At 50.7% G+C, this 26,850-nt stretch overlaps 8 protein-coding genes across 8 annotated transcripts; 4 read left to right on the top strand and 4 right to left on the bottom strand.

Moving 5' to 3' along the window:
* The first annotated feature begins 758 nt into the window (after nucleotides 1-758).
* On the top strand, nucleotides 759-3,000 carry V8C40DRAFT_235607 (glycosylphosphatidylinositol-alpha 1,2 mannosyltransferase). The gene is made up of 4 exons (XM_083213881.1): nucleotides 759-1,191; nucleotides 1,370-1,755; nucleotides 1,830-1,951; nucleotides 2,005-3,000. Exons 1-4 carry the CDS (start codon nucleotides 1,083-1,085, stop codon nucleotides 2,933-2,935), a joined length of 1,548 nt encoding a protein of 515 aa, XP_083077030.1. The 5' UTR covers nucleotides 759-1,082; the 3' UTR covers nucleotides 2,936-3,000.
* Nucleotides 3,001-3,116: 116 nt separating this feature from the next.
* Nucleotides 3,117-4,183, bottom strand: V8C40DRAFT_235605 (60S ribosomal protein uL1). Its single transcript, XM_083213880.1, has 3 exons — nucleotides 4,046-4,183; nucleotides 3,758-3,935; nucleotides 3,117-3,689 (listed from the first exon to the last, which is right to left on the bottom strand). The coding sequence occupies exons 1-3, from the start codon at nucleotides 4,062-4,064 to the stop codon at nucleotides 3,233-3,235; spliced, it is 654 nt and encodes a 217-aa protein (XP_083077029.1). The 5' UTR covers nucleotides 4,065-4,183; the 3' UTR covers nucleotides 3,117-3,232.
* A 112-nt stretch (nucleotides 4,184-4,295) lies between these two features.
* On the top strand, nucleotides 4,296-9,629 carry V8C40DRAFT_141383 (tRNA methylation protein TRM732 domain-containing protein). The gene is made up of 7 exons (XM_083211209.1): nucleotides 4,296-4,532; nucleotides 4,587-5,437; nucleotides 5,490-6,720; nucleotides 6,776-7,010; nucleotides 7,078-7,909; nucleotides 7,966-8,639; nucleotides 8,715-9,629. Exons 1-7 carry the CDS (start codon nucleotides 4,435-4,437, stop codon nucleotides 9,459-9,461), a joined length of 4,668 nt encoding a protein of 1,555 aa, XP_083077028.1. The 5' UTR covers nucleotides 4,296-4,434; the 3' UTR covers nucleotides 9,462-9,629.
* Nucleotides 9,630-9,796: 167 nt separating this feature from the next.
* On the bottom strand, nucleotides 9,797-16,998 carry V8C40DRAFT_272986 (uncharacterized protein; the record flags this gene model as incomplete). Its single annotated transcript, XM_083220419.1, has 4 exons — nucleotides 9,797-11,214; nucleotides 11,290-11,797; nucleotides 12,497-12,539; nucleotides 12,911-16,998. The coding sequence occupies 4 exons, from the start codon at nucleotides 16,996-16,998 to the stop codon at nucleotides 9,797-9,799; spliced, it is 6,057 nt and encodes a 2,018-aa protein (XP_083077027.1).
* Nucleotides 16,999-17,457: 459 nt separating this feature from the next.
* Nucleotides 17,458-19,892, bottom strand: V8C40DRAFT_235596 (translation termination factor eRF1). The gene is made up of 5 exons (XM_083213879.1): nucleotides 19,634-19,892; nucleotides 19,405-19,489; nucleotides 19,290-19,339; nucleotides 17,784-19,225; nucleotides 17,458-17,714 (listed from the first exon to the last, which is right to left on the bottom strand). The coding sequence occupies exons 1-4, from the start codon at nucleotides 19,667-19,669 to the stop codon at nucleotides 18,077-18,079; spliced, it is 1,320 nt and encodes a 439-aa protein (XP_083077026.1). The 5' UTR covers nucleotides 19,670-19,892; the 3' UTR covers nucleotides 17,458-17,714; nucleotides 17,784-18,076.
* On the top strand, nucleotides 19,649-20,958 carry V8C40DRAFT_235595 (DUF1770 domain-containing protein). Its single transcript, XM_083213878.1, has 2 exons — nucleotides 19,649-20,571; nucleotides 20,628-20,958. The coding sequence occupies exons 1-2, from the start codon at nucleotides 20,260-20,262 to the stop codon at nucleotides 20,796-20,798; spliced, it is 483 nt and encodes a 160-aa protein (XP_083077025.1). The 5' UTR covers nucleotides 19,649-20,259; the 3' UTR covers nucleotides 20,799-20,958.
* Nucleotides 20,808-23,506, bottom strand: V8C40DRAFT_235592 (WHIM1 domain-containing protein). The gene is made up of 5 exons (XM_083213877.1): nucleotides 23,084-23,506; nucleotides 22,770-22,939; nucleotides 22,568-22,697; nucleotides 22,091-22,462; nucleotides 20,808-22,041 (listed from the first exon to the last, which is right to left on the bottom strand). Exons 1-5 carry the CDS (start codon nucleotides 23,321-23,323, stop codon nucleotides 21,166-21,168), a joined length of 1,788 nt encoding a protein of 595 aa, XP_083077024.1. The 5' UTR covers nucleotides 23,324-23,506; the 3' UTR covers nucleotides 20,808-21,165.
* A 1,166-nt stretch (nucleotides 23,507-24,672) lies between these two features.
* Nucleotides 24,673-26,178, top strand: V8C40DRAFT_235588 (60S ribosomal protein uL2). The gene is made up of 6 exons (XM_083213876.1): nucleotides 24,673-24,703; nucleotides 24,765-24,850; nucleotides 24,929-25,036; nucleotides 25,130-25,513; nucleotides 25,624-25,721; nucleotides 25,778-26,178. The coding sequence occupies exons 2-6, from the start codon at nucleotides 24,802-24,804 to the stop codon at nucleotides 25,901-25,903; spliced, it is 765 nt and encodes a 254-aa protein (XP_083077023.1). The 5' UTR covers nucleotides 24,673-24,703; nucleotides 24,765-24,801; the 3' UTR covers nucleotides 25,904-26,178.
* Nucleotides 26,179-26,850: the final 672 nt, after the last annotated feature.

The raw sequence follows: 26,850 nt of genomic DNA, 5'->3' as shown, positions 1-26,850 counted from the left end.
TTTCAACCGAAGAACAATTCACATCATCGCCTTCCGTTAAGTATTCCATCATGGCCAGACCACTTTGGGAGGCAAAGGAAGACAGCTCTTCATTCATTTGCTTTTCATGTTTCTCTTTATCGGTCACCCTTTGTAATGTATTGTGCAAGGAAGATGTCCGTGTCATGGTTTACCATCCCCACCAGAGTCACCTACGAACCCTAACCTCCATCATGAAAGTCGTTAGGTAGGTAGGCACAAGCCTCACGCTGGTCGAGTATGAGCAACTCCCGGCGTGACTAAGTTTTCATCCACCGGCGCTAAAGAAGGCTGCAAAGCGCCTTTACAATAAGTGCCGTGCGTCTGTTGTCTTTTCACGTGATTACGATGATGGTGAGCATGGAAAAAAGAAAAGAGAGAGAGACAGAAAGAGAGACAGAGATTGTTCTTTCATGCTGCGCTTTGACGCATTGACGACCATTAATACCGCTGAAACACTTTAGGTGGCCCGTCGCCTTTGTTCACTGGCCAAAAGCCGTGATTACGAAAGCAGCATTGCCGGCTTAGGGAAGGAAAAATGAGGTCATGCCCCTTATTCTCATGTCAAGGCACACACACCCTTCAGGTCTCAGCCAGCAGGTCATCAGCCTCGTCTGACCACCTGTTCCATTTTAGCAGCATTTCTCAACAGCCCTCTGGCGCGTCTTAGACTCTCCACGCGTTTGGCAAAGTTGCTTCACTTCTTGGTTCCTTCTTTCGACAACCTACGCCCTTTTCTTTTTCTTCGCTGTTTATAGAAGCTCGCAGCATAGCTTTTTGTCTTGTCGCTTTGCGTTTGAAGCCTCGTCTGCAGCCTCCCTTCTTTGTCCCTATCACGCCTAGAAGATTCTAATCAACTTTCCCCTATTGTTATGGTACTACCACACTGCTCGTAATTCTCAGCTCTCGGCGGGTTTCTCCTTTTTTTCTTCTCAGCCAGTCTGCCAGCAAGCGCGCACCACAGCTTTCCCGATTTGCTCATGTCTTTTTTCTCGCCATCGGCCTTTTCTTTCGCTCATGCTTGCTCCACCAACACCTTCTTCTAAGCAGTCAGCCAGAATAAGATGTGGCGGCGTACTTATCTTCTCCTAGTTCTCATCAGACTCTATTTTGCTCTGTCCCCCAGTTATCTTCACCCTGATGAGAACTTTCAAGGGCCGGAAGTGATTGCTGGTACGTATCCGGGCGTCGTGTAATATTTGAGCACCTTTCAAGGAAGCCTCGGGTTTTGGAGTTCATGCAGCCAGTTAGATGATATCTAGAGGGATTTATTACGGGCTTCTGATTTACTCAAAGCTGAGCTTGTTATGTAATTATTCTCAGTGGCTAATCGAATATCTGCTATATACAGGCCAGATCTTTAGTTACCCTGTCCGGCATACATGGGAATTCACTAGCGAAACCCCGATTCGGAGTGTCTTTCCGCTATGGCCTGTCTATGGCCTGCCCATGCTTTTGCTCCGCTGGCTTTGGATTGGTAACGGGCAAGATGGCGATGTCCCCCCTATTGCCGTCTTCTGGACGTTGAGGTGTCTCATGTTTCTGTTGAGCTTTGTGCTGGAAGATTGGGCTCTCCAGGAGCAAATCGCCTCAACTCGCCACCACCGCATTGCTGGTCTTCTCGTGGCGTCGTCCTATGTAACCTGGACTTTTCAAACTCATACATTCTCCAACTCGATTGAGACCTTGGCGGTCTTGTGGAGCTTGGTATTGATACAGCGCATCCTGGCTCCTCATGTAAGCTTCACAGCTGTCTATCCTGCGTATATGTTTATCCTCTCGATCTCATGCTAACACATCATCGGCAACAGTCCTCGATCTTGTCCTCAGTGGTCCTGGGCATGGTTGTTGTGTTTGGCCTCTTCAACCGCGTTACTTTCCCAGCTTTTCTAATACTACCTGGACTTACGTTGATGCGCCATTTTGCGAAGAAGTGCGTCCCGATCCTATGCATACCTTTTAGACGACAAGTATTAACTTATCTAGTCTTTTTTCGTTGGCGGCCCTGGTTTTGGCTGCCCTTACTACTGCTTTAATTGCCATTGCCATCGACACCGCTTTCTACACTCCAGGTCCTATCGGTTGGTCTGATCTCATCGCCAACCCAGTCATCACCCCTCTAAACAACCTGGTATATAATTCGAACCCTGAAAATCTGGCTCTTCATGGATTACACCCCTGGTACCAACACCTCCTCGGAAACTTACCGCAGCTCATTGGGCCTGCAGCTGCGTTACTGTTCTTACGACCTCATGTATCCCTGAGGCTATGGTCAGCTGTTTCTGGAATTGCCGTCCTGTCTTTCATTAAACATCAGGAAGCGCGGTTTCTTCTTCCGGCTGTACCACTCATCTTATCATCTGTGCAGTTGCCAAAAAGTCGAGCTCTTCTTCGAATATGGACCGCGATTTGGGTGATATTCAATCTCTTCTTTGGTGTGCTTATGGGGACGTATCATCAGGGTGGTATTGTCCCTGGGCAAGTATTCATGAGCAAACAACCCGACGCCACAAACGCCATATGGTGGAAAACATATCCTCCTCCGATCTGGCTCCTCAACGGCAAGAATGAAGTTTTGACCACCAAGGATGTCATGGGGATCAAGGGCGAGGTTTTGTTGGAACAGCTGGCCGAGTTGGCTACCTGTGATACTCCTGCAGACCGACGCAATACGGAGTATTTAAAAGAGAAGAACGGGACTTACTTAATCGCGCCTGCATCAGCCACTTGGCTGGACCCTTATCTTCCCAACAAGGGGCTAGAAGGATTGCGATTCCGAGAAGTGTGGCGTTACAGGAACCATCTTAACTTGGATGATTTAGATTTTGGAGATGACGGAGTCTGGAATACCCTGTCTAGAGTCATTGGCCGTCGAGGGCTTGTTGCCTGGCGAGTTACTAAAAGCTGTGGGTTATAGAGCTAGCATCCCCGGCATAATCTTATTTAAAGAAATAATATGAATAAAGTAAAAAGCATTAGAAATCATGTATGACCTTTGAGTGTGCTAGGCTTAATATGAATACTGTCATATCATAGAATCACAACACTCACAATCATAACTACGATCAAGATTGTACAGTCACTAGGAAATTTCGAAGTAAAAAAAAAAAAGGCCCTTATTATTGTTTGAGACTTAAACTATGGTATCCCACACGGCGTGCATAATTATTATTACTTGATGCCTCAAACAGAGCCAAGAAGTGCCACGACCAGTTTAGTAGAGGCGCTTGGGAGGAGACATGGAAGCCTTGATGGTAAGGCTTCCAACGTTCTGCCAGCCCTTCTTCAAGAGAGAGACCAGGTAGTTGATGGCAAGCATGATGTTGCCAACAAGCTGCTCCTGCTCCATACCGACGTTGCCGACGGCGACACCCATGCAGAGAACCTTCTTGAGCTGGAACTTGATGGTGGACTTGACCTCGTTGATCTTGCCAGTCAGGTCATCAGCGTGGGAGACGGGAGTAGGGAACTTTCCGGCCTTGGAGAGACCAGGACCCAGGAGACGGGGAATCTGCTTGATGAGAGCTTCGGAAGCAATGAAGGCATCGTACTTGCGAGCAAGCTTCTTGATGAGCTTCTTGTTCTTGTTCAGCTTCTTCAAGTCATCAGCCGACATGGCGTCAACACCACCGTGCTTGGCACGATCGAGATCGTGCTGGTCACCGAGGATGCTACAAAATTTTCGAGTCAGTACTCCAGCTTCGATTTTTTTTCGTCGTCGGGAGTGTCGGGGTCATACCAGATGGCCATGTTGGGGCGGGGGATGGAAGGCAGGCGGATGGTGCCAGAGAAACGCTTGTCACGCTGGGGGTCATAGTTCTTGAGGCCGATCTGGAGCTCGACGGTCTCGAGGAAGTTGCGCTTCTTGGTCTCGTTGGAGTACTCAAGGAGCTCTCCGACTTGAGTCCGGACGTTGGCTGTGCGGGCGGTCAGCACGGTGCAAAAATTGTCATCGAGTCGTAGTGAGTCATCTCATCCATCGATGGGGATGGATGAACATGAGCGACTCTCCAAGGTGAAGACATACCGACTGAAATCTTAGACATTTTGGCAGTCTCCCAATAGAACAATCGTATCTAATGGTAATCAGGACGTGGGGTTGTTGTTGATGTTTCCGGAATCGAGAAGTATGGGGGGCCTCGACGATTTTTATCTAACTCCTGTGGAGCGGGATTTCGCTGTGGGGCTGGTGCGAAAGGGCAAATTTTTCTCACGTGCTCAGCCACGTGCAGCCTCAAAACTATCTGTTGACTGAGGATGAAACTTAAACGGGTGCCATGATTAAGAAAGACCGAGGGCGAAAAGGCTAAGTCCATGTATTAGAGTGGAATTATTTGGTGTCGAGAACAGCGGCATCTTCTTCGCAAAGTTTGCGTTCATTCGGTGTGACTCAGTGGACAAAAACTTTCGCCCATCATGCCGGGTCGACTCATCCCGGAGCATGTTGATCTGCTCGGTAACCCGACTCCGGTGATGAAGTGGCTTGAAGAACAAGATGTGGGAAGCCAACAGAGGTGCGAGTTCACCAAACTGTTCACTCTGTATGTAGCTTGCTAAGTTGTATGTAGTTATGCCACAAACATCTTCGATACGATCCTAGGAGAAGCTGCCCAGCCTAGATCGGTCTCGGGCAATGCCTGTGTGAGGCTTTGTGGCTTTGTAGAACGAGTTTCCAAGTCTGAGTCAGAGCCGCTTCAGCTATGGGCGTTTTCCCAAGATGTAGCTTTGCGGCTTTACGATTTCTACATCGATTGGAATGAGTTTGATCATCATCGATCAATGAGACTTGTTCTAGACCTGATAGCACAGCTTCTCCGGAGAAATCCTGACAAAGGAGCGGCACTAGTCATACGAGATTTGCTCTTGGACAATCTAGTCTCGATTGTAATCGGCCGCTCGACCAAGCCTGTAGCTAAATCGGCCCTAAAGACTCTGGATTACTTTCTTGCCAAGGGAGTTTTCAACCTGGATGACGTCAAAGCCACTCATCTCTCCTACCATCAGGAGCTATCTCAGGCTGCTGATATCGAGATATGGAGCGTCTTCACAACGGAGTTGCTGCAGTGGACGAGGCTGCACTTTATCTGTCCTGCCGCCGGAAAGTTCATAGTGAGCTTGTGTCGTGCCCTGAGGAAAAGAGGCCATGAAGACTCTACAGGCTTGAGTATAGACACATGGCATCGCTGGCTGCTCGAGTTTCTGGCACAAGAGCCAAGTCTTTTGGAAAACTTCAAAAATTATATATTCCTTCCGCTCTTCAAGGTCGACAGGCCAGAAGGTCTGAAATTTTTACAGAAAGTGAATCAGCATGAGTCTAGTTCAACGGTTGCGCCCGCCAATGAGGATTTCGACGCAAGTGCACTTCTTACTTTAGCTGCTTTAGAGACTGGAAAGAAAGTTGGTCTTGTTGAGGAACCCTGTAAAGAATAAACCCCTTCGCCTTGCTACAAATCGATACTGACGAAAATTAGATCTTGGCAGCGATCAATCGAACGAAGACAACTCATCCATTACACTCCGAGAAAATGCCCTCGAGAGCGTGTTAACACACCCTTCTCACGAGGTCCGAACGTCAGCCCTTAGTCTTCTTATAAGCTCACCATCAACGACACGACCATACTCTGCTACCACCCTGGACTTACTCAAGAAGCATTTGGCCACTTATTTTGCTGATCCTGATGCCAAATTCCGTGTAGATGTCTGTGCCCGTGTAAGGGACATGTTTAAGAGAGTACGGGGCGCAATCTCGATATTGAAGAAAAGTATCCCGCGAGCAAGAGCAAAGGCTCGAAAAAACGCTTCCAAGGATGTGGCATCTGCCGCTGGCCAACAAGCGCTGTACCGCACTAATATAATTTCATGGCCAGAATCTGAGCTGGTGTACTGCTTGGAGTACCATGAGAAATTCTTACACTGGTATCTAGGATTCTTATGTGACGAACTGTCTCCTACAGCTTCTTACCAACGACATATTACATCCCTTAAGAGCTTGATCTCTATACTCCGCATGGAAGGAGATAGTTCAAAGACTTGGGAGACGCCAGAAGATCAGCAGCTGTTTTTCGACTATTTTGATGGGAAGTGGCTTCGAGCCCTCGCTGATCTAGTAATGGATCCGTTCGATGACGTTCGGGATACCGCCTCACTTGCACTAGCCCAGCTTTTTGCTGATAGCAGATACGGAAAATTCACCCTTTACTCTACAAAAGCGACCCAAAGGCCTTCGGGAGAACTTGAAGAATTACTACATCGAGCTGAAAAGGTGTCAATTCGTACTGCCAGAGCTGATCATTCTGATGGTGTTGCTAGAGCCTCGCAACTGCTCTATAAGTTCTTGGACACAGAAGATGAACGACTGAGTCTTCTTTCAAAACTTGTTGATACACTAGATCACAAGGTATCAAGAGCTGAAGCAGACTTGGGGCAGGCTGTTCTAGAGCAGCCGCTGCACAGTACCTTTGCTTCGCTGTGCTTCACTTGGCAGGCCGTTTCTGAAAAGAAGCTGTCAAAATCCGAGGGGGACTCTGCTTCTGCGCTGCAGGACAGGATGATTGATTGCTGTGAACGAGTGTGGAAAGCTGTTCGCGATGTCCTTTGCGACGATTCCCCTGAGGGGCATCTGCCTGAGGAAATGGAAGATACTGAAGGTCTTGATACGAAGGGTCTCTTGAGTTACAGCTTCCGTGCCATTCACGAGTCAAGGTTAGTTGCTTTCGGTAATGCCTATTGCGGATCTCTTGGGCTAACTTCAGTTCAGCAATCTAATGCGGACGATTGCGCTGAGTATGAGAAACCGCTCTCGAGAGGGGCTTATTACTCCATCTCGGAAAGCGTTTGAGACCATTGGAAATCTGGCATTCGAACAGCTAGCCAATTTGAGGCATCGTGGTGCATTCACAACCGTAGCTGCAACATTTGCGACTTGCTGCCAGTTGACCAAGCATTTGGATCCCATTGAGGGCGAGGTATCTCTACTCAACGTATGGTACAAGGTTAGTATCCCAATCATCTACTATTTCTCTCTATGAGATAGTTATGTTAATGTCTGGCTTGTTAAAGGGCACCTTGAACGAAATCTTCACTCAAAGATCTACAACTCGAAGATCTGCTGGAATCCCCTCGATGATGACGGGTATTCTCTCGGCAAATGCAGCTGACCCATCATTCGAGGACGCAATGGCCAGACTCATCGAAATGGCGAGTATTGAGGCCCACGTGGTAGAAACAGATGGATCCAATCTGCCTCAAGTCCATGCTTACAACTGTCTCAAAGACATCTTCAAAAACTCGCTACTGACATCTATGGGGAATAAATCTGAGAAATATCTTCCCCAGTGCCTTGAACTGGCGGCTAGCGGACTCAGGTCAGAGGTCTGGGCGATTCGGAACTGTGGCTTGATCTTCCTTCGCAGCTTGATCGATAGCCTCTTCGGGTCACAGGAGAGCAAGGCGATGATTGAAGCTGGTTGGGACGGAAAGGCCAACAGGATTCCATACCACCGATACCCTAACCTTCCAACAGTGTTGGAAAGTCTCCTTAAATCTGGTCACAAGATGGTGACCTCAGCAAATGCCACGTCGTCTGCCGAGTCAGTTTTCCCAGCCTTGGACATCATCCGTCGAGCAGGGCCCCCCGATCTCCTTCGAGACGAAATTCAGATTCATGTCGCTGCATATCTATTGAGCCCTGTATGGCATGTACGAGAAATCGCTGCCAGGACACTGTGTTCCTGCTTGCTGCACGACAAATGGCTTGGCGTTGTTCAAGATTCGATTCACAAGTCGTTGAATGACAAGACCGTCAACAGACAGAATCATGTACACGGAGTTCTCCTCTCACTAAAGTTTCTTGTTGAGAGGTTTAGTGAAGTAGCACCAGATCGCCTCATAGGTATGCAAACCTTGCAAAGCTTTTCAAGTTTGTGATTTTAACTGACCAATCTATAGCTGATTTACCTGAGTTGACGGCATTCCTTGAGTCAAGCCACATTGATAGCATATATGTTGACTGCCCAGACATCATAGCTGCGTATCTGGAAGTTATCAATATGATATGGATGTCCCAAATCTCCAAATCTCAGCCCTTACAGCCACCCAAAGTCTTGGTACCCACAACAAACGGCTCTGCGTTGCTCAAAGCTCAAAGTATTATAAGTAGAATACTTTCCTTGTCTCAAACCAAAGAGCCCGTCGGGCAGGTTAAAGCTTTACTTCGTGAGAGCCGCATTGGCGCCGACACGATGGTGGCAGCTCTGGAGTCGATACAGAAACTGTGGCATTCGGCCTCATCCCCTGACCACATCAGAATTGCCCTGTGCGATCTGTACATTGATGTTTGTCTCAGAACTTGCTTCATGGAGCCTCAGGTGGTGGCTATTGAAAACCTGGTAGAGTTGATAAATCAACTCATTACAGAGGGCAAGCTCGGCTCCCTGCCTATAGCCTCTCTGATGGACCTGTGGACGATACTACCCCAGCGCCCACTGAACCCATCTCTCTCCAATGCCATTGTGAGAGCCAGCGGCTGCATAGTAGCCGCTATGAATCACACCAAACGCCTTTCGACGTCGGCTCTTCGGAGTTGGGGCGAAATGGTAGCTGATGCAGGATCAGACGACAAGGTCAGTTCCAATCTACTGACTTCTTCCTTTTCCATCGACCTTGAAGACTGAATAAAGATGCTAACTTATTGACAGAGTTTTGACACTCGCTTTGCGGCAGCTGAATCTCTTTGCTCATTCTTCAGTGTAATGGGAACATCCTGCACCAGTGAAGAATACCTCCCTGTCATCGTAGCCCTCTATGATGCCATAAATGATGATGACGATGAAGTACGCGAGGCCGGATCCGCCGCAGCAAGAAGCATTCTCGGCCAGAATCTAGCTCCTCTCGAAGCCTCCGGTCGTCTTCTTCAATGGTTCGCCCAGCACTTTGGTAGTAGCGCTGAGTTTAAAACCATCGTTGCTAGTCGCATTACCGGCCATCGTGCCTCTATAGCAGTTGATCAGCCGTGGAATTCTCCTGGAGCCCAACTAGATGCAGCTCTGAAGTCTGACGACTCTTTGTTTGCAGTAGAAGAGCAGAATCTGTTTATAGACGAGGTTCGCGAAGCCAATCGCTGGGCTGCCGTCTTCCAGAACATAGCATGGGATGAGAAGAGCCCAGAAGACGCCAAGATACTCGGCAAGCTTGACGAGTGGATTTGCGATGGCCTGGCGCAGATGCAGCAGCTGATTAAGCAAGAGGACGGTCCTCTTGGCTGGGCATCTAATCCTCACGTCTTCGCCATTGGTACAAGCATTCTTCGGGGAGCTGTGGCATTGAAAAAAGGTTACGGCACTGAGAAGTTGCGCCAGGCTGTTGATGATGTCAAAGAGTTGTTGAGGTTGCCAGAGCATGATCGGGTTTCAAAATTGCTTGTACAACCATTAGAGGATAATTAGAGAGGGGAAAATAGACTAAAGAATAAGGATTTAACAGTTGTATAATGAAATTAAGTAAAGCTAAGAAAGAACTGTCTCCATGTAAAGCAAATAGCCATTTTATCCGAGTCCCATGAATTCCCATCCTGACCCTGATTCGCTATAAATGTATAAAATAGAACACTCCAACTCCTCCCTGGCCAAAAGAAAAAAGAAAAAGAAAAAAAATACAAGCTTCAACATCTTTGTATAGTCACAAAAAAACACCCAGTACCATGCAAGATCCATCATCCTAATGAGAAATATCCGCAAGCCCCTTTAACATAGTTCACATTTTTTCCTGTGTATAACCACTCTCATGTCGACTTGGTGCTCTCCACCCCTGAACCCTTAGAAGACGCGGAGGCTGCCCTATCAAACCCCCCTAACCGCCCCAGCTTCGCCGTCAACATTGTATTCTGCGACTGAAGCTGGCCGACCTGCGTCTGAAGGATCTCGACCCGTTTCAGCGCCACGTCTCTCTCCGCCCGCGTCTTCTCCAGCTCCATTGTCAGGTTCATCTTCTCTTCTCGCTCCGCGGCTTTCCGCCTGCGGGCCTCCGCCTTGCGCTCCTCGTGCACGCGCTTGTCTTCCAGCTTTTGCAGTTCTTTCCTGTATTTTGCTTCTTGCTTGGCGATCTCCTTCTCGTGCTTCTCACGCATCTTGGCCACCACTGCTTCGTCCTTCTCCTTGCCGCCGCGTCGCTTGCTCTCTAAGCGTTGCTGCATATGAGCCGTCTTTTCATCAAGTTTCCGCCGCTTCTCTTCGAGTTTCTTAAGTTCTTTTTCTAGCAGCTGCTTTCCTTGAGTTTTTGACTCATCTGAATTGCTCCCCGCGATACTTCGAGCCCGGTTCTCTTCAGTCATAGATCTTTCGAGGGCGGATCTAAATGTACGTATGGATGATGTCTCACTTAGTTCGGACAAGTCGGCATCTGTTTCGTGCTCCTCAGCAGCAGCCCTAGATTCCAGATCTGTCAGGCTGGTCTGACTCTCTTCAGGGGTTCCCAGCTGCCGTAGTCCACTGGCAACGACAGAAGATGCCGCCTCAAAGACTCCGCTTATGATGCCGTATATACCGTTACTACTGGGGATACTCTGCACTGATTCTCTCCTCGCTGCTTCAATCTCTGCGTCTCTCTTCTTGAAATCGCCGCTGGGGTGAGGTTTGTGCATAGGAAGCACCCGCGGGCTACCAGTTTCACGCGGTGTCTCCGCCTCGGCAAGTGTGCCAGGACTTCCCGGCTTTCCAAGGCTCTCGACGCTCTTAGAGTCGAGAAGCGAGATGGCCGTTACCCACTTGACAAACTTGCTAGCATCTCCAACAATGCCCGGGGGCGTGCCCTTTTCCACCATGAAGCGCGGCACGCTGCCGCCTGGGTCGCTTCGTGTTATCATTATCCATTCAACGGCCATGGACTGGTGGTCGCGTGATTCCGAACTAGAGCTCCGAACTTCTTCAGAGCTCTGGTCTGTCGAAACCAATGATGTTTTAGACGCAAGAGGGTCGCTGTCGACGGGCACCTCCCGAATCATCTCGACGGATTCGTACGATCCGCGGATTATTCCCGATCGGGGAGGACACTCGTCGTGAAGGCATGGTTTTGATACGATAACGTGCTGCCGCAGAGGTCGCTCTTGGTCTGCTGGCTTATACTCAAAGTCGGTTGTAAGGAGAAGTGTGATGAAGTCTCTCGGGGCCGTAGGACCAGGGAATTGCGCCGATAATTGGAACACTGTAGAGAGATGCGTGTTAGTCATATACACCCAAACAGTTCAACCACAAGCAAATCACGGGGCGATGTACTCACCACTCAAGTGTCCCGAACCCTCAACTTGCTGACTTTCAACATGCCTATCTGCACCAACACCTCGAATGTTTCCGCTGCCCGGCGAGCCTTGTATTTTGAGTGTCTCCGGAAACTCCTTCTCGAGACCCGTCTTCCAGTTATCATACGTCAACCCATGGTGAAGACTTCGTCTAGCAAACCACGCCCCCTTGCCATCCTTTGCGGCAAGCTTCCAGACGCTGATATTGAGCGGATTGTCTTTGGCATTCATCTTGATCTCCTTCCACTCCTTTCGCAGCTGCTGGGCCATGGCCAGTGACGACCCGGGCTGGCGCTGCGAATATGATATCTCGGCCTGTTCGAAAACCGCCGCCGCTGATGCCGCTCCTGCTCCCGTCGCAGTGGCCGTAGTTGGAGACGGCACCGACTCGACGACGGTCTGCGCATCAACGAAGGCTTCGTTCATAAACGGCTTGAGGTCGTCGACCGGCACCTCGTCCCACTCGATCGGCCCCAGTGCCCGCAACGGCTCGTGATGGGGCGCCATGGCGTGAGTGTGTGATAAAAGGTTATGATGAAGCACGAAGAGCAAGAAAAAGCACGACAAAAACTACAACGCAAAAGCAAATCACAGTGAGATTATGAAGGGAGGAAGTTTGGGCGAGAAGAGAAAAAGGCACCAAACAAACTTGGTAGATATTACAAGCAAGTACTCGAGCAACGATGGATTGGGTTTCGTAGTGCATTTCGATAAGCCTCGCCCGGACTGGCATTGAAGCCGAGGGAAGCCTGTGGAACCCACTAACTGGCGAAGCTTCCAGCGGGTTTGCAGCGAGCGCTCAGGCCATTCCTTTGTCCCTCCAGCGGTCGTCCGGGGGGGCTTAGCGGGCTTAGCTGTTGCGTCCCCGGCCAATTATCTTGACGTCACAGCAGAGTCACGACTAGCGGCGTCTGAACATTGCCGTTTCCAGCCTGTTTCAAATGCTGCCGTAATCCAGCGTCATATTCCAGGGTAGGCGAGAAAGTCAATGATGAATTATCGACACGCAATGCCTATCTTGTGAGCAGTGCTCTGGATCTGCAGAGCTAGAGTAATCTCAGGCTCATTCAATTCCAAAAAAGGCTATTAATAGTCTGGTTATCATCATTGATTGCAAAGAGTAGAAGTCAATTCGCGGCCTCTTGCTGAGTCGCGCCGGCTGTTGTTCCTCTCCGATCGAAATCGGACTTCGCACCTCCGACTCCACCGACTCCTGACCGGCTCCTCCGGACTACCGATATCTCATGTTATAGCATATGATTCCAATGATTTGTATTTCACATCTGCGGCCACCGAATAGAGTATGTGCAATGTATGCTTATATACCCATGCTATCTATATATAAAGAATGTCAAAGAAACATACTGAAGAATAAGTAAAAGAGGGAGACAAAACAAGCTAGAATCCTGCCCAAGACGTAGTAATGCCTGGTATCCTCAAAACACAACCAACAATAAAACAAAACAATCAATTCACTTAATCAAGCAATTAATCCATCAACCCAGCCAGCTAACCAGCCAGCCAGACAATCGCTTTGCTCCCAACACCCTCTATGCAATGTTCGACCGCACCCGACCTGATTCTGGCTGTTATAGGTTCGACAGCCTTCTCGCCTGCACCGCAGATGCATGATCGCTCCGACAACTTCCACAGTAGTCATTACGCCATGCCTCGAGAGCCCTCCTCCGTTCCGGCGGGATTGAACCCGCGGCCTTTTGCGACGACGAATCGCCTGTCTTGTCCTTACCGTTGCTCCTACTCTTGTCGTCGTGTAGCATCTCCTCGAGATTATCGCAGAGAGACTTTTCATTATCCAGCCAGTTTTCCCACTCTGACTGCAGCATTTCCCGCTCAACGCTGTTGACGACCCTCATCGCTACAAGCAAATCGTGTCGATACATCCCCAGCCTCTGTCGTGTTCTCCGCAGCCGTCGTGCCGTTGCCCGGCTTGATGGCAGAGACAGCGACGCTCCCGCTTCCTCCCACGGAGAATCCATACTTGTCGTATCCAAGAGCTCCCTGAACGTGCTGAAACACGTGCTGTTCTGAGGGAAAGGCGGCTCATCATTGTCGGCGCCGGAAGCTTCATGCAGATCCGCAAGATAGATTGCCTTGCTCATCATGTGGTTCGGCGACACGCCAACTCTGCGCATAAAGTTCGCTGCTCGCCGCTCCTGCCACCAAGTCAATGACTCTGTTGACGAGAGCATCAGGTTGGTAGCTATGCTCAGTCCCAGGAGCAACAGAATAAGCCGATGTGCCGTCACAACGTCGAATACCTTCTTCAACACCGCAATGATCCACAATATCACGGATGAGACGACACTCTCGCCAAGAGACCGGACCGTCTCGAACAACATAGCAGTGAGCGTGCGAGGCTTGATAGCCTGCCTCTTCCTCGCGTCGGTTGGCGCGGGTGAGAAGACCACCATCTGTGTCTGGTGCCCTACCTGGCCGTATACCTGTATGGCTCTGTTGGTGCGACTTCTCGAGCCCAGCTTATGAACCTGGTCCGTGGCAAGCTCTGCCAGCTCCTCGGCATCGCTTACTGCATCACGGAGAGCCTGGCGTTCTACTAGACTCTTCGACAGAGGCGGTGATTTTGACCAGTCGACGCGGACGTAAAACGCCAGCTTACACTTGGACTTGGCCACATATGTGATGACGACCTTGGTCACCAGCTTGAAGAATTGTGAATGAGGGAGGTGCCACGCAGTTCTCGTATGCGTAACCACATACGTGACGTGATCGTTAAACACGTCGATTGTCTGGAAATCCCGTATGTCTGCCGTCCGCGACCGGCCAAAGACGTCGACGTAGTCTATCTTAAAGTGAAACTCACGCTTCATCGGCTCCTTGTCACTTCCCGCCGACCATGGCCCCTGAGCAATCTGCTTCGCACGGTGCTCAAAGTAGAGCTTGGGGAACACAAAGCTCTTGTCTCCAAACAGGACATGGAAGCATGCCTTTGCACTAATTTCGAAATGCCTTTCAGCCGCCATCTCCTTCATGTCATCCGGCTCGTAAATAACTTCATGTTTTGGTAGGTTCAGTTTCGGCGGCAGCTTCTGTCCAGAAACTGGAGCTATTAGGCGCGGCAAGGGGCTAGCACTCCGCTCTACCGGTCCTCCCAAAGCTGTGCCGTTGTCCATCGGTGTGGTTGAAGATATCTCCTCCCAGCTCTCGGCGCTTGGGCTCGGTTTCTCGTATTCATGCTTATCAATGTTGACCAAGGCGCTAATGATTCCCAGAGTATCCAGCGGCTCTTCCGCCTGCAGGTTGTCCACTAGGAGATTAAGACGAGCGTGGAGCAACTTCAGGTCGTCAAGGAATACCTTGACGGTGATCCTTGTGTATCCTGTGTCGTTGAGCTCTTGGCCCAGATGCAGGAAGATGAAGTCGCAATCCCTGCCAGAGGCAGCAGTCACCTCGGTGATGATGTCCAGGTGGATACTATAGGCTGTGACCAAACCCAGCTGCTGGCCGTAGAAGTACATATTCTCTGCTGTCACGTAGATTCTGCCATCACCGGCAAGGAGTTCGCTTTCGGAACCCCGTTCCAGCGAGCTCGACCAAGCTGCTCGGAAAACAAGCACCAGTCTCTCTTCTGGTGGTGCGTTGGGGAATAAAAGCCTAAACTGTGCATGCTGGATTCTCAACTCGGCAGGGTAGCCGGCTGGTAGAGACTCGCTGGCCTTCTTCGCCTGTACTGCTTCACCGAGTGGTGTCTGGGATCCTTCAGAAACCACAACACCGATGGGATCGTCGTCGTCAAGCCGGGTTGCCACAGCTGGCTCTGAATTCATGTTGCCCCAAACATTGCTACCCCAGTAGTTGGCTACGACTGATGTAGGAAGTCTCTTGCCTTCCAAGACATGGCCTCGTTCTCCGGCGATGAGCACAGCGGTGCGGCTCAAGCTCGTAATAGTCGGAGGGCGGGCCAGAGTAGGAGGGGCGAGTGTGCCTGGCTTGTTGTCCAACAGCGGAAGCGCAACGCCCGTAAACTTGGCCTGACCTGAAGATGTAAGAGATGAAGAGTTTCCTACGAGCTGGGAGCTTTGATTCCCAGAAATCATGCTGGACAGGCCTCCGGATGAGCTAGACGTCGTCAACGTGGGCTCGGGGCTGGCGCCGAACGTCGCTTTGCGGTGAAGGTCAAGCTTCTGGATGATCCTCGCTGCGTGTTCTCGACCGCTCTCGCCCTCCTCTCGCGCTAGGTCTCGCCCAAGCGCAGATATTGATCGACGAGACAAGGTCCCGTTAGGATCGATACTCTGTCGTGCGGATGCGCCACCTTCTGCCCCTGGAATAGCCAGGTTGGCTGTACGATCGGTGCTTGATACAGTGTCGTCCGATGAGCCCATTTGCGCATCGACGCTCTTGGCTGAAAACTCCGGGATGCTTGGGGGGCAAATTGAGAATGCTGGGTCGATGCCACCGGTCAGGGCGCTGTTGTCTCTGTCCATGGTGGCCTCGAATGCTTTCTTTTTTGTTACTTCAAAAACCTCCAGCCAGTCCATCAGCTCTTTCTGCGTCTCAGCTTGCATCAACATGCTGCGGCTTTTCGTCTTTAGTTCGAAACAAAACCGTCGTTCCTCGCCGGCGGCCGGCTTGACGTTACAAAGTAGCACACCAATTTCATCTCCTTGTAGAACTCCTTGCGGTCCAGGGGTGAGCCATCCAAACACGCCATCTCGGCAGTAGTACCACCGCCGAACCCAGTTGTATCTGACTGGCTTGCCGCTAGCAACTCGCAAAAACAACCAGCCTTGTATCTCAGTAATTGCGGCGCCCTCGTCGGTTGGGCGTACGCTAACAGGTCCGCGTGAGCCCAGGAAGGCTACGGTTGAGGTGCTATAGTCTTCCAGTTCTCGAGAAGGCTTGAACCCCTCAAAAGTCGCATCGCTAATGTCCTTTCTCGCGTTCTGCATCTCCCGTCTGAAGACGTTATCTGACAGTTCCATTTCCTTGGCCCAACCCCGGACACGATCCAGCTCTCGGCTCCATCGGGTAGCACTCGCGGCTGCATCGCGGCCCCGGTTCATCTCCTTCCATATATCACAGCAGACCTTAACAAGCAGTTGATCCAGAGAGAAGCGGAGTTGGGGCGCCAGCTGGCAGTAATCCATGGCGGCTTGGATGTATGACTTTCGATTCTCGTATACGGAGAAGGCATCCTCGCGGAGGGCAGAGGGCTCCTTTGTTTTCGACTGAGATGTATAACGGGCGAGAGTCGTGTCGTAGGCTTTCTGAGTCTGCTCCAAGCTTCTCCTTATCTCCTTAAAGTTTCGCAGTTCCCCCGTGAGAAACGAGCGAATGGGCTCGATGACGGCTGTTTCCATCCGTTTCTGAGTGTTGAGTAATTGCGTCCATAGCTCTCGCGTGCCTTCGCTGGTGCGCTTGAGAGCTAGCAGGGTATAGTCGTTGTCGATGACGTTGTCGGGGAAAGGTGTCGTCTTGGAGAGGTAGTTGTTGATGGTATCTTCGAGAGAAAGAAGCCCGCTCATGAGCTTCTGTGTCGAGGCGACATAGCCATTGAGCCATTTCTCAACGGCGTCAACCTGGTCGGCAAAGTGAGTAGCGGTTGCGCGGAAAGTTGGCGAATCGAGGACCGCTTCGTTGAGCGTCACAGGAACAGCACGATCTGCGGGTTTCGGCGCGGCCGCCGCAGTGCCAGCTGCTTCTGGCATGGTGACGATATAATATTGTTATCTGGATTGCAACATTGAGAGCGGCGTTTGTTTATAATAAGAGGCCGCGGTTATTTGAAGCCGCTTGGAGAGGCGCAAGCCGGCTGTGTTTGCTCTGTACAAGTTAGGAGGTCGTCGTACAGTATCGAGGCCCCCCAGTTGCATGGGTGCTATGCTATTACTTGTGGGGTCAGCGAAATGACCAGCTTCACCAGCAGTGACCGTTATCGATAACACCGCGACCCTGATGACGTATTCATACGCCTGCGCCGGAACATTTACGTGTATCTGTACTCCGTACTCCGTATTCCGCCCTCAGCCATAGGTTTCATCGTATAGCTGTGTGTGCTTTGGCAAAGCTACCTGGAAGGCGGTGCATTGGGAGGGCGTTCTTTTACTTCCCTTTTGGGGCTTTTTGCGGGGAGGACAAAGGATCGTAAAAGTATCGCGGCCTCCACATTTTCGAACGTTGATTGTCTTCTATCAAAAAGGAGCGTCAAATTTCTATTCCTTGCTACTTGTCCTGCAAACTAGCTTTCTAATATTTGAAACTGGTCTGTAGGCAAACCGGAATGCCAACTTTTAAACCAAGGCCACGCGTTCACCTCTAGTATTTGACGGTAAGGACACGTAAGCACGAATATTCCTCTTGTCTGAAGGCGACTCTCAGCATCTACCCCATTCAATCACGCCGGTCCCAGCTATGCAGACGACACCTAACACAAGCCGGATTTAGTCTGAGGACGTGTAGGAGGAGCGCATATTTGCGTGCATGAAATGCTTACCCTCTTTCCTTTGATGATGAAACTCAAGTGGCCGTCATGGCCGCGCGAAGCGGGCTTGGTCGCGACGTCTGGTGGGCCTGATGAAAGGGCAGTTGACCAGCATTTCGCATCAAGCGCCTTTGAGCAAATGACAACGGCGCGGCATCTCCTGACCCGGACAGGTCGCGAGGCGCGTCATTGTCGTCGTGCGCGGACGGGTTAACTTGAGTGGATCCCTCGTTCTCCACGAGGGAATCGGTTGGTCAATCTTTCCTTCAAGTTAGCCTCCGTTGTTGTAGAGATTCAGTTGTGAATCAAGTGCTCTTACCGTCGTAGTAGTCATCATCGTCATCCTCGAGATCTGCCAACTGTTCAAAGTTGACCTTGTAGCGCAAAATGCCGCCAATACCACCGAAACCCTTGACAAACTGGTTGCCCTCAGTCGATCGGTCAGACACGAATTCAAGGGCGGTACCAAAGTCCTTGTAGTGCTCAGCAATCCACTCAAGGAATGATTCCTGAGAAACAATATCCATCTCTTGGCCAGTGGCCTTGTCCAGGAACTTCTCTCGGCTGCTTTGTTCCTGTTGCTTGGTTGTGTGCAAGATAATCTCAGCACCCTCGCTATCCTTGAGAATCCAGCGAGTGATTTCAAGGTTCTCAAAGATGATGAGAGTCTCAACGGCACCAAGCTCCAATGCCTTCAGAGTATCGTCGATACCGTAGCAGACCTTGCCAGTATCCTGGCTGATTTCCTCAAAGTACTTGCCAATCAGCTTCTTCTCCTGGATGAACTTGACGTTTCCAAGAGTCTCGGAGGACAGCTCAATGGCCTGGTTGAAACCGTTCTCACCACCGTAAGAGACATCAACAACCTTGATAACCTTGACCGCCAGACGGTTGTCGAACATGTCGGAGGCGTTAAGGTCGTTCTTGAAATCGGCGGAACCAGCAAGAATGAGACCGGCAACGTTGACCTTGTCGGCAGTGATGAAGTTCTGCACAGCCAACTCGGCGACTTTGCGGACGTAGTTGTGACGCTTTTCCTCACGAAGACGGGCGAAACGCAGAGCGGATTGACCACCACGTCCGTGCTTCTTGGGCAGATCGACGGAGAACTTGTGAACGATTTCACGGGTGTTTCCACTGAGAGTACCGAACAATGCGCCGTTACCATCCATGATAATGAAGCCAAACTTCTGGTCGGACTCGAGCAGCTCGGCCAAGGCCTCGGTGTGGAATTTGTTGTCGCAGAGGTACAGCGAAGTGTTGATGGGCTTGAAGGGTTCAAAGTCAATGTTGACCTTGCGTTCTTTTCCTTCCGAGGTCAAGATTTCACCACAGTACACGACCAAGCCATTCGGAGGAACCTTGTTGTACAGCTTAAGACGCTGCTGGGTCGAGGTAATGGCGGACAAGACGGACTGTCGGTTGACACGGGACTTGATGTTGGAGGCAGTACCCTGCGGGGCTGTCAGCAAACTGCTCGTGAAAAGACCAAAGTAGCTAATGAGGGTTATTTCGTACGTATTCTTCAGCCAACATCTTGGCAATACGCGACACCTGATCCTTGGGAGCTGCGTCAGGGTTAGCATCGTTGATCGGGTGGTCGCGAGGGCGGTCTGCCGGGTTCGTCACGTACGGATAATGAGGGAAATCATAGAGGTTCCATTTCCGCGGGCGGCCTCGAGGCGCTTGATCAACTTCTTGATCTTCCAGATCTCGATCTATTCGCAGTCGTGTTAGGCATTGCTGCTGTATACTCGGTGTTCTTGATGCCAGCGCGGGGCAGCAAGGAAGGAGGGGCAAATCAGGGGCCAAAAATATTTTCAGGTATTTTTCGCCTTTTAATTTTTTTTTCTTAGACTCACGTTCTTCTCCGCCTCACCGGCCTGAGGATCACTCATGTTGAAGGAGGGTAAAAGAGGCCCTTCTCTAGAAAAAAGAAAAAAGAAAGAATTATCCCACCGCTAAACAAGTCCTTGATCGAGAGCGCCGGCGCGTGAGAGCGTGACACTGGCTAGTCGAAGGGAGCAGCGTTTGTTTGTTGGAGGAGAGTTGGGTTTGGGTTGTGGAATTTTACCCTACCCCAATGGCTGGCGCTACGCAGCCCCCAGAACTGCTAAACGCAGCGGGTTTTGGGCCAAGAGATCCGCCACAAGCCGCCTAAAACGGGCGGGCCGACAAGTCACCTTGAGAGCCCAAGGCGGAGTCTCAAGGTGTTCATCTTACCTTAGTAAGCACTCGACGTCACAGCCTAAGGTACTCGCTGAGGCTGGGTTGTGGTCATCGCCCATCCGTCGGTTCACCGCCCGGCAAAACCCGCGAGTTGAACGATCCCAGGACGAGGCTTGGAAGTGATTCACGGCGACATCTGCTGAATATCCCGGCACGCGCTTGAACCAGGACGCGGATTGGAGCCTAGAGGCGGCGAAAGTCAGACGAGCCAGTTGCGTCTTTCTTGGGAGCCTTACGCAGGGCTCTTCAATCCCTCACCATGGCGTCGTCTCTCCCCACCGAGCTCGGCAGCACCATCCAGGCTGGCCATATCAGAAGACATCCCGACCCTCGACAAGACCTTGCGCCATCAACCGCCGCCGACAAGAGGCAGCTGGTGGATTTCCACAGCGCGAGACGCAGTGATATCGACAACGACGACGATGATATCCCGTACAGCGTCTTGCGTCCTCCAAAGAAGCACTACAACCTCCCACCCCTTCCAGACCTGCGATTCGAGCAGAGCTATCTCCACAGCATCGCCTCAGCCGATACTTGGTGGAAAGTATTACTCATTACAGCTAGGGATCAGGTAGCTTACGACTTCCCTGCAAAGCTCCGATGACTCATAGCTAACAGGGGAAACAGGTATTGATGCCATTGGCGCAAGGTGTCCTGCTCAACTTGGCCTTGGTTGGATGGCAGCATTGGAACAAGAATGCCAGAGTGCACGGTGACTCAATAGGCATTCGCCTGAGGAGGTGGTGGTATGGAGTGAATAATTGGAAACTGCCCGCGCCTAATAAGAGACGGGTGTAAAGAAACATCGCGGTTGGTTTGAAATAAATGCAAACACTCCAGCCGTGAGTATGTATTACTATCTTGCCGGATAGGAAAAGATTCCGTCCTTTTGTCTAACTTGTAAATGAAAGCAATATCATATGGCTTCTAGTTCCCCCTTTTTCACATCCGTAAAAACAACCCGTATTCGCGCCTCATAGTTCAGGTCGCAAGCCCTCTTGTGAGATTTTGAGAGCGACCCTATTGTTCCTAATTTTCATTTCCCCGTTTCTAGATCCGTTGGTTCAAACTGATAGTACACTAATAAATTTATCGGACCGTCCACCGCTTAATTAACCATAACTCCCAAGATGAAACATTAGTTGCTGAGCCATACCAGCGCGCCTCATTCATGGCTGATGATCTTCAAAGTTCCAGGCACTAGCTGCGCTGGTTGCTTTTCAGGGCTACCTCTGAATGCCAATGAGGTTGCTGGGGCAGCTGAGGCGATAGAGGATTGGATTTTTGCCTGCTGATCTGTGATTTCTGGGGTCTTGTGTCTCTCGGGAGTCTTCGCACTGAACATAGGCACGGCTGCCCCCGTTTCAAACGTTTGCTGGACTGGGGTAGGCGTATCCGGCGGGCCGGTTGGTGCATCCTTCAGCTTTCCTTCGCTTGGGGTGGGGAGCAGGTTTGCTGCTCGCTCACTCGGAGTGAGAACCCCTTTCAGCTTGGGTGGTGTCACTGAAAGCTTCACGACCAGCGTTTCGGGTTGCACATCCAGGTCATCTTCGTCCATTGCCTCATCCTTGAACTCGTCCTCGTCCTCAGACTCTTCCGGAATCTGGGCCTCGACATCATCTTCATCATCCCCAAACTCAGCATCACTTTCTCCATCGTCCGTATCTGTGAAGTTGTTCGCCCCGGAATCCGCCGCTGCCGACCTACGTGATCGTCCAGCTGATCTCTCTGTAGCAGCCTCGACAGTGTCTCCTTGAACCTCATTTGGGAGGTCCTCTCCTGTAGTCACATTGAGCCGGGGAGGAGCTCGAACAGTGCGACCACTGGATGTAGTGACAGGGCCTGTCTCCGCTGGTGTGTTGGTTCCAGTATTGCGAGCTGAGCGCCTATAGCCAGTTGAATCGGAGAATATGTCTTCATCGTCGGAGTACGTGTACTTCATGCGCTTACCGCGAGTACGGCCTTCGTATAGTGAAAATCCAGGCTCTGGGCGCTTGAATTGTTCTTTGCGCAACTGACGATACTCTCGCCGCTTTCGTTTCTGCTTCTTTGTCAGCTCTGACCGAATGTGGGCGGGCAGTGTTAGTTACCTCGTCTCCTGCCTCGAAGCGGGGGATGGCCTGGAGAATCTTCTGGCTGAGCTTCCTGGCTTTGGGGCCTCCATCCTTTGTCTCAAGCTTATCTGCGAGAGCCTTGAGCTCTTCAATGCTCCCAGCGACGCTCCACCAAGTACGGTTAGTGCCGGCAGGATTGCTCTCGCGGTATACACGGAAGGCGGTATCATCTTGTCCCTCAACCAAGAAATATCGGCGCTTGTCTCCATCAGATCCCCATGGCTGAACCGCGCGCGGTTGATTAATGTCGTCCTCGTGTCGATTTTGTTTGTAGGATTGGTTGATTAAGCCCTTGAGGGTATCGGACGATGCCATGGCCCAAAGAACAAGAATGCGCAAAAGGTTCAACTGCGAGAACCGTTTCATCAGTCTAATGTACTCCAAAGTTTTTCTTTTCCCTTTTTCTTTTTTCACAAATCAAGAAAGCCAGTAGATGATAGAGATAGTACTCACTCTTTCGGTTGGGTTCATGGAGCTAAAGGTTGCGCCGCCAGCAAGGGGGTTCTTGTCCTCCCATGAAGAGGGCCATTGGTTCTTATGAGATGCAATTGCATCCTCCAAAGCTCTGCCATAATGACCTGCCCTGTAAGTTGAAAGGAGGAGAGAGGTATTAGCCTAGGCGCTCACAATGTTGGACGGGACGGATTAAGCGTACTTGACATCTTGCTTCCGGTTCAGGAGAAGTCCGAGGACGGCGCACAAAAAATGCTCCGCCCGATCGCCTGGTATAGGTTCGACAACGTCTCTTTCCAATTCTTGTGGTCCGAAATGTGCGAGTGATTTGGGAAATGCGTCGCTGAAGCGGCTTCGGAACATCACCAGGAACTGCAGCTGTTAGTTAGTTGAGCTCAATGACGTCTGCACGCGAAATTTCGCGTCACTAGACACTGTATACGCGACCTGTCGCCACACAGAAGCGACGAGCATTGAAGGTCTAATAACGGAGCTTGTGAATGGAACAAAACGCACTGCAATATCAGGATTGTCGGCGAGGACATATTCGTGAGGTGGCGAGGGCGACCGTTTGCGCGGTGGCGGCGAGGGCTCCTTTGGTGGCTGCTCTGATAACTTGGGGAAGAACTTTAGGATTCCCGATTTAGCTGCGGTCGGCGCGTCGTCACTGAGATCGTCCAGCTCGGCATCCGAGGGGATAGGCGACAAGGACGAGAGAGACGAGAGATCGGAGGAGTCGTCTTCTACGGCAGCCATGGCGCTGAAGCTGGGTATCTGCGATGCGAGTGCTGCGAGTGTGAAGGAGGGAGGTGAAAGAAGCACGTCGTTTGTCGACAGAGATGTGGATGCACTAGGTAGCTACGGTTCTGATAGGCCACGGGCGGCTATCAAAGTGGTCGTCACCAGTCACCGAACCAGACAATGCAATGTGAATGAAGAGATTAGAAGCCGCTCTGGGCTCAATCTCTCTTCTTAGGGGTTTAACTTGTTCATCCTGTCTTTACACCCAGGCCGTATTTCGGCATAACCATTGCCCGCGCATGCCACAGCTCCCGTCTCATCTGGCCCTCACAGAACGCGGCCAAAGCCAAAGTAGGCAGAGCTATGGCCAGCCCGAGACAGCCTGTCCAAATTAAACGCGAGCGCCCATAATTCAGATCCAGCACAGGTCGGGGCCTCAAAATCATGGCTCAGGGTTCCATCACTCCCATCCGGCTTGAATTTACGAGTCTCTCCCCGCATCAAAGCCCTGCACCACCATCTGTCAGGGTACGGAGCAGGCCGCTGAATGAACGCTTCTAGGAGCGATGCCTCACAAGCACGCTCATCAATGAGAGCAGTATTCTTCAGCGACGATGGAAGACTGGTGACCCATGTCGAGCTCTTTCACATGGGCGAGAATGCATGATAGCAGGAGCATAAGAAGTTGATATATCCCAGAGTTAGCAAGAGAACTGACTTCGCATTGGATGCACCCAGTGAAAAATGCTTAGCAACATGTTGATTCAGTGGCATTCCGCACACAATCTGGCGCGTCTCATGTCTTTGGCAGACGCTCAATCTCACGGCACGTCCACTCGGGTCTTTGCTCTTGGATGAATTAAGGTACGGAGTAGGAAATGTGGGGTTCTTCAAGTCCCCTGCACGGAAGAAAGCGGTCGACAAAATGATAAGCGAGTTCGAGAAAGGCAAAAAGGGCTGCTGTCAGTTATAAGTGAAAGCGGGCAGATACCTTGTGTGCACGTTAGATAGCAGTTACTAAAGAAATATAGATATAATAGCAGCTACTAAAGAAATATAGATATAACAGCAGATACTTTAAGAATAGGTGTATAATATAACGTTCAGATGCTCGTAATCTTCTCAGTCTCGGTTTTTCTGTCCTCCGCTTGCCCATCAAGCCCATGCACGGCAATTGATTGCACTTTGGCGTCCCAGTTTTTTTTTGTCCATCGCTTTTGGGACCCTTGGAGAAGTGGAGGTACAAAGTACTTCCGGGCTGGCCAATCCGCAATGCCGAAAAGTTCAGTCACGTGGTCAGGGTTCCTCTTGTGCGGCAAAGGTCCCGCACACAAAAAATTATCAGAAAGCGCAAGCGAGCGCCTCTTTGTCAAAACACCAAGCGGCCGGACTCAGGTAAAGTTACCAACTTCTCGCGCTGCCGGTGGCCCAGCACTGACATCAATCCTCTTCGCAGCTACCCGTAACATCGCAGCCAGCGACGTCGAGTCACCATGGGTAGAGTTATTCGCAACCAGAGAAAAGGCCGTGGCTCCATCTTCAGTGAGTAGCTGCCTTCCGAGATACCTGGGCATTGGGTGAAAGATGCGTTTGGAGATTTCTAACAATTTGGGAAAATAGCGGCCAACACCCGCCTGAACAAGGCTCCCGCCAAGTTCCGCACCCTCGATTACGCCGAGCGCCATGGCTACGTCCGCGGAATCGTGAAGGACATCATCCACGACCCTGGTCAGTCCCCGAAACGAACATCTTGGAAACCGACGATAGATGGGAATCCATGGGCCGAATTGTAACTAACGAAGGGCTTCTTTGTGTGTCTAGGTCGTGGTGCTCCTCTCGCCAAGGTCCAGTTCCGCCACCCTTACAAGTACAAGCAGGTCACCGAGACCTTCATCGCCAACGAGGGCATGTACACCGGCCAGTTCATCTACGCCGGAAAGCGCGCTGCTCTGACCGTCGGCAACGTCCTGCCCGTCGGTGAGATGCCCGAGGGTACCGTTGTCTCCAACGTCGAGGAGAAGATTGGCGACCGTGGTACTCTCGGCCGTAACTCTGGTGGCTACATCACCATTGTTGGCCACAACCCCGATGAGGGCAAGACCCGTATCAAGCTTCCCTCTGGTGCCAAGAAGGTCGTCCACTCCCGATCTCGTGGTATGATCGGTATCGTTGCCGGTGGTGGTCGTACCGACAAGCCTCTGTTGAGTATGTGGAACCCAGATCCTTGATTTTTATCTTTTTTTCGCGAGAAAAACAGCATGAAAAAATCAATAGCGAAAGAGTTGAAATGGTCTGGATGCTAACAATTGCTACAGAGGCTTCTCGTGCCAAGCACAAGTTCGCTGTCAAGCGTAACAGCTGGCCCAAGACTCGTGGTGTTGCCATGAACCCCGTGGACCACCCTCACGGTGGTGTAAGTTTTCCCAAGTCGATTCGGCGGACTCAAGCAGATACTGACCCCCATTACAGGGTAACCACCAGCACATTGGTAAGGCCTCTACCATCTCACGGTACGCCGTACAGGGACAGAAGGCCGGTCTTATTGCTGCCAGAAGGACAGGTCTGCTCCGTGGTACTCAGAAGACAAAGGAGTAAGGTGGCTAAAATTCATGGTCTCATTGGGATGGTGTTACAGTGGCTTTCTTACTATGGATGGTACTGCTCAGGAACGAAACTTGACATGGCTCCTCTGGCAAGTACTATTATGACATTTCGTTGCAAAACAAAAACAAACGACGAGCCAATTTCCTTGCAATCTCCCGACGTGAATAAGCCGGCGCATGACAGTGAGGTGGTGAAATGGTCATATATACAAAGAATAGATATCCACGTAATTGACACTTAATCCCATGTACAGCCGATGAGAGAGGAAGAATTTGGCATGTGAATACACAATACAGTGATGCTTTGATGGTCTCTACTTGCCCACTTAGTAGTTATCTCCCCATGTAAGCAATCGGTATTACCTGATACTTGGCTATGCTCCCAGATCCTAAGTGGGAATTGTATCCCCATGGAGTATTAACTATCACCTATCGGCGAGTTTCTTTTGAGTCGGGCAATTCATCCAACTGCCCCGCCATTCATCCTACGAAATCCAGGAATTGGCTTGTCAAAGTGTGCTCATATCAGGAAGTGACAAGATGCTTTACGAGTGAGAGAGGGATGGATATTTGTAGAATCTCAAGGCATATCTATCTACTTTACCTATCTAGATACGACACACCGCATGTAATATGCAAATGATGCAAGTAAAGAAAGCCACCCACTCCGGCGCAGGAATCGGACACAAAAACTGTCGCCTACTGCGGAAGAGCAGGGGAAGGGAAGAAAAAGCCGGGGCCGCAAGGAAGACGCAAATCCCTCCTCTGCAGCTTACATGCTTTCTTACATGCGCACACATCCTAGGTCCTACTGGGTTCTGTAGATATCAATAACGGAGGCCGATGGAAACATGTTAGACTAGTATTTCGTCAATTGTTGAATTGATTTAGTATTGACTACCCAATGATTGGAGCATGAGATACATCGCTATAGCTTCC

The sequence above is a fragment of the Trichoderma camerunense genome (assembly GCF_050948025.1).
Source record: "Trichoderma camerunense strain CBS 138272 chromosome Unknown V8C40scaffold_3, whole genome shotgun sequence".
NCBI lineage: Eukaryota > Fungi > Ascomycota > Sordariomycetes > Hypocreales > Hypocreaceae > Trichoderma > Trichoderma camerunense.
Note: the sequence above shows the minus strand (reverse complement) of the source record. Positions and strands in the feature narration are given on the sequence as shown.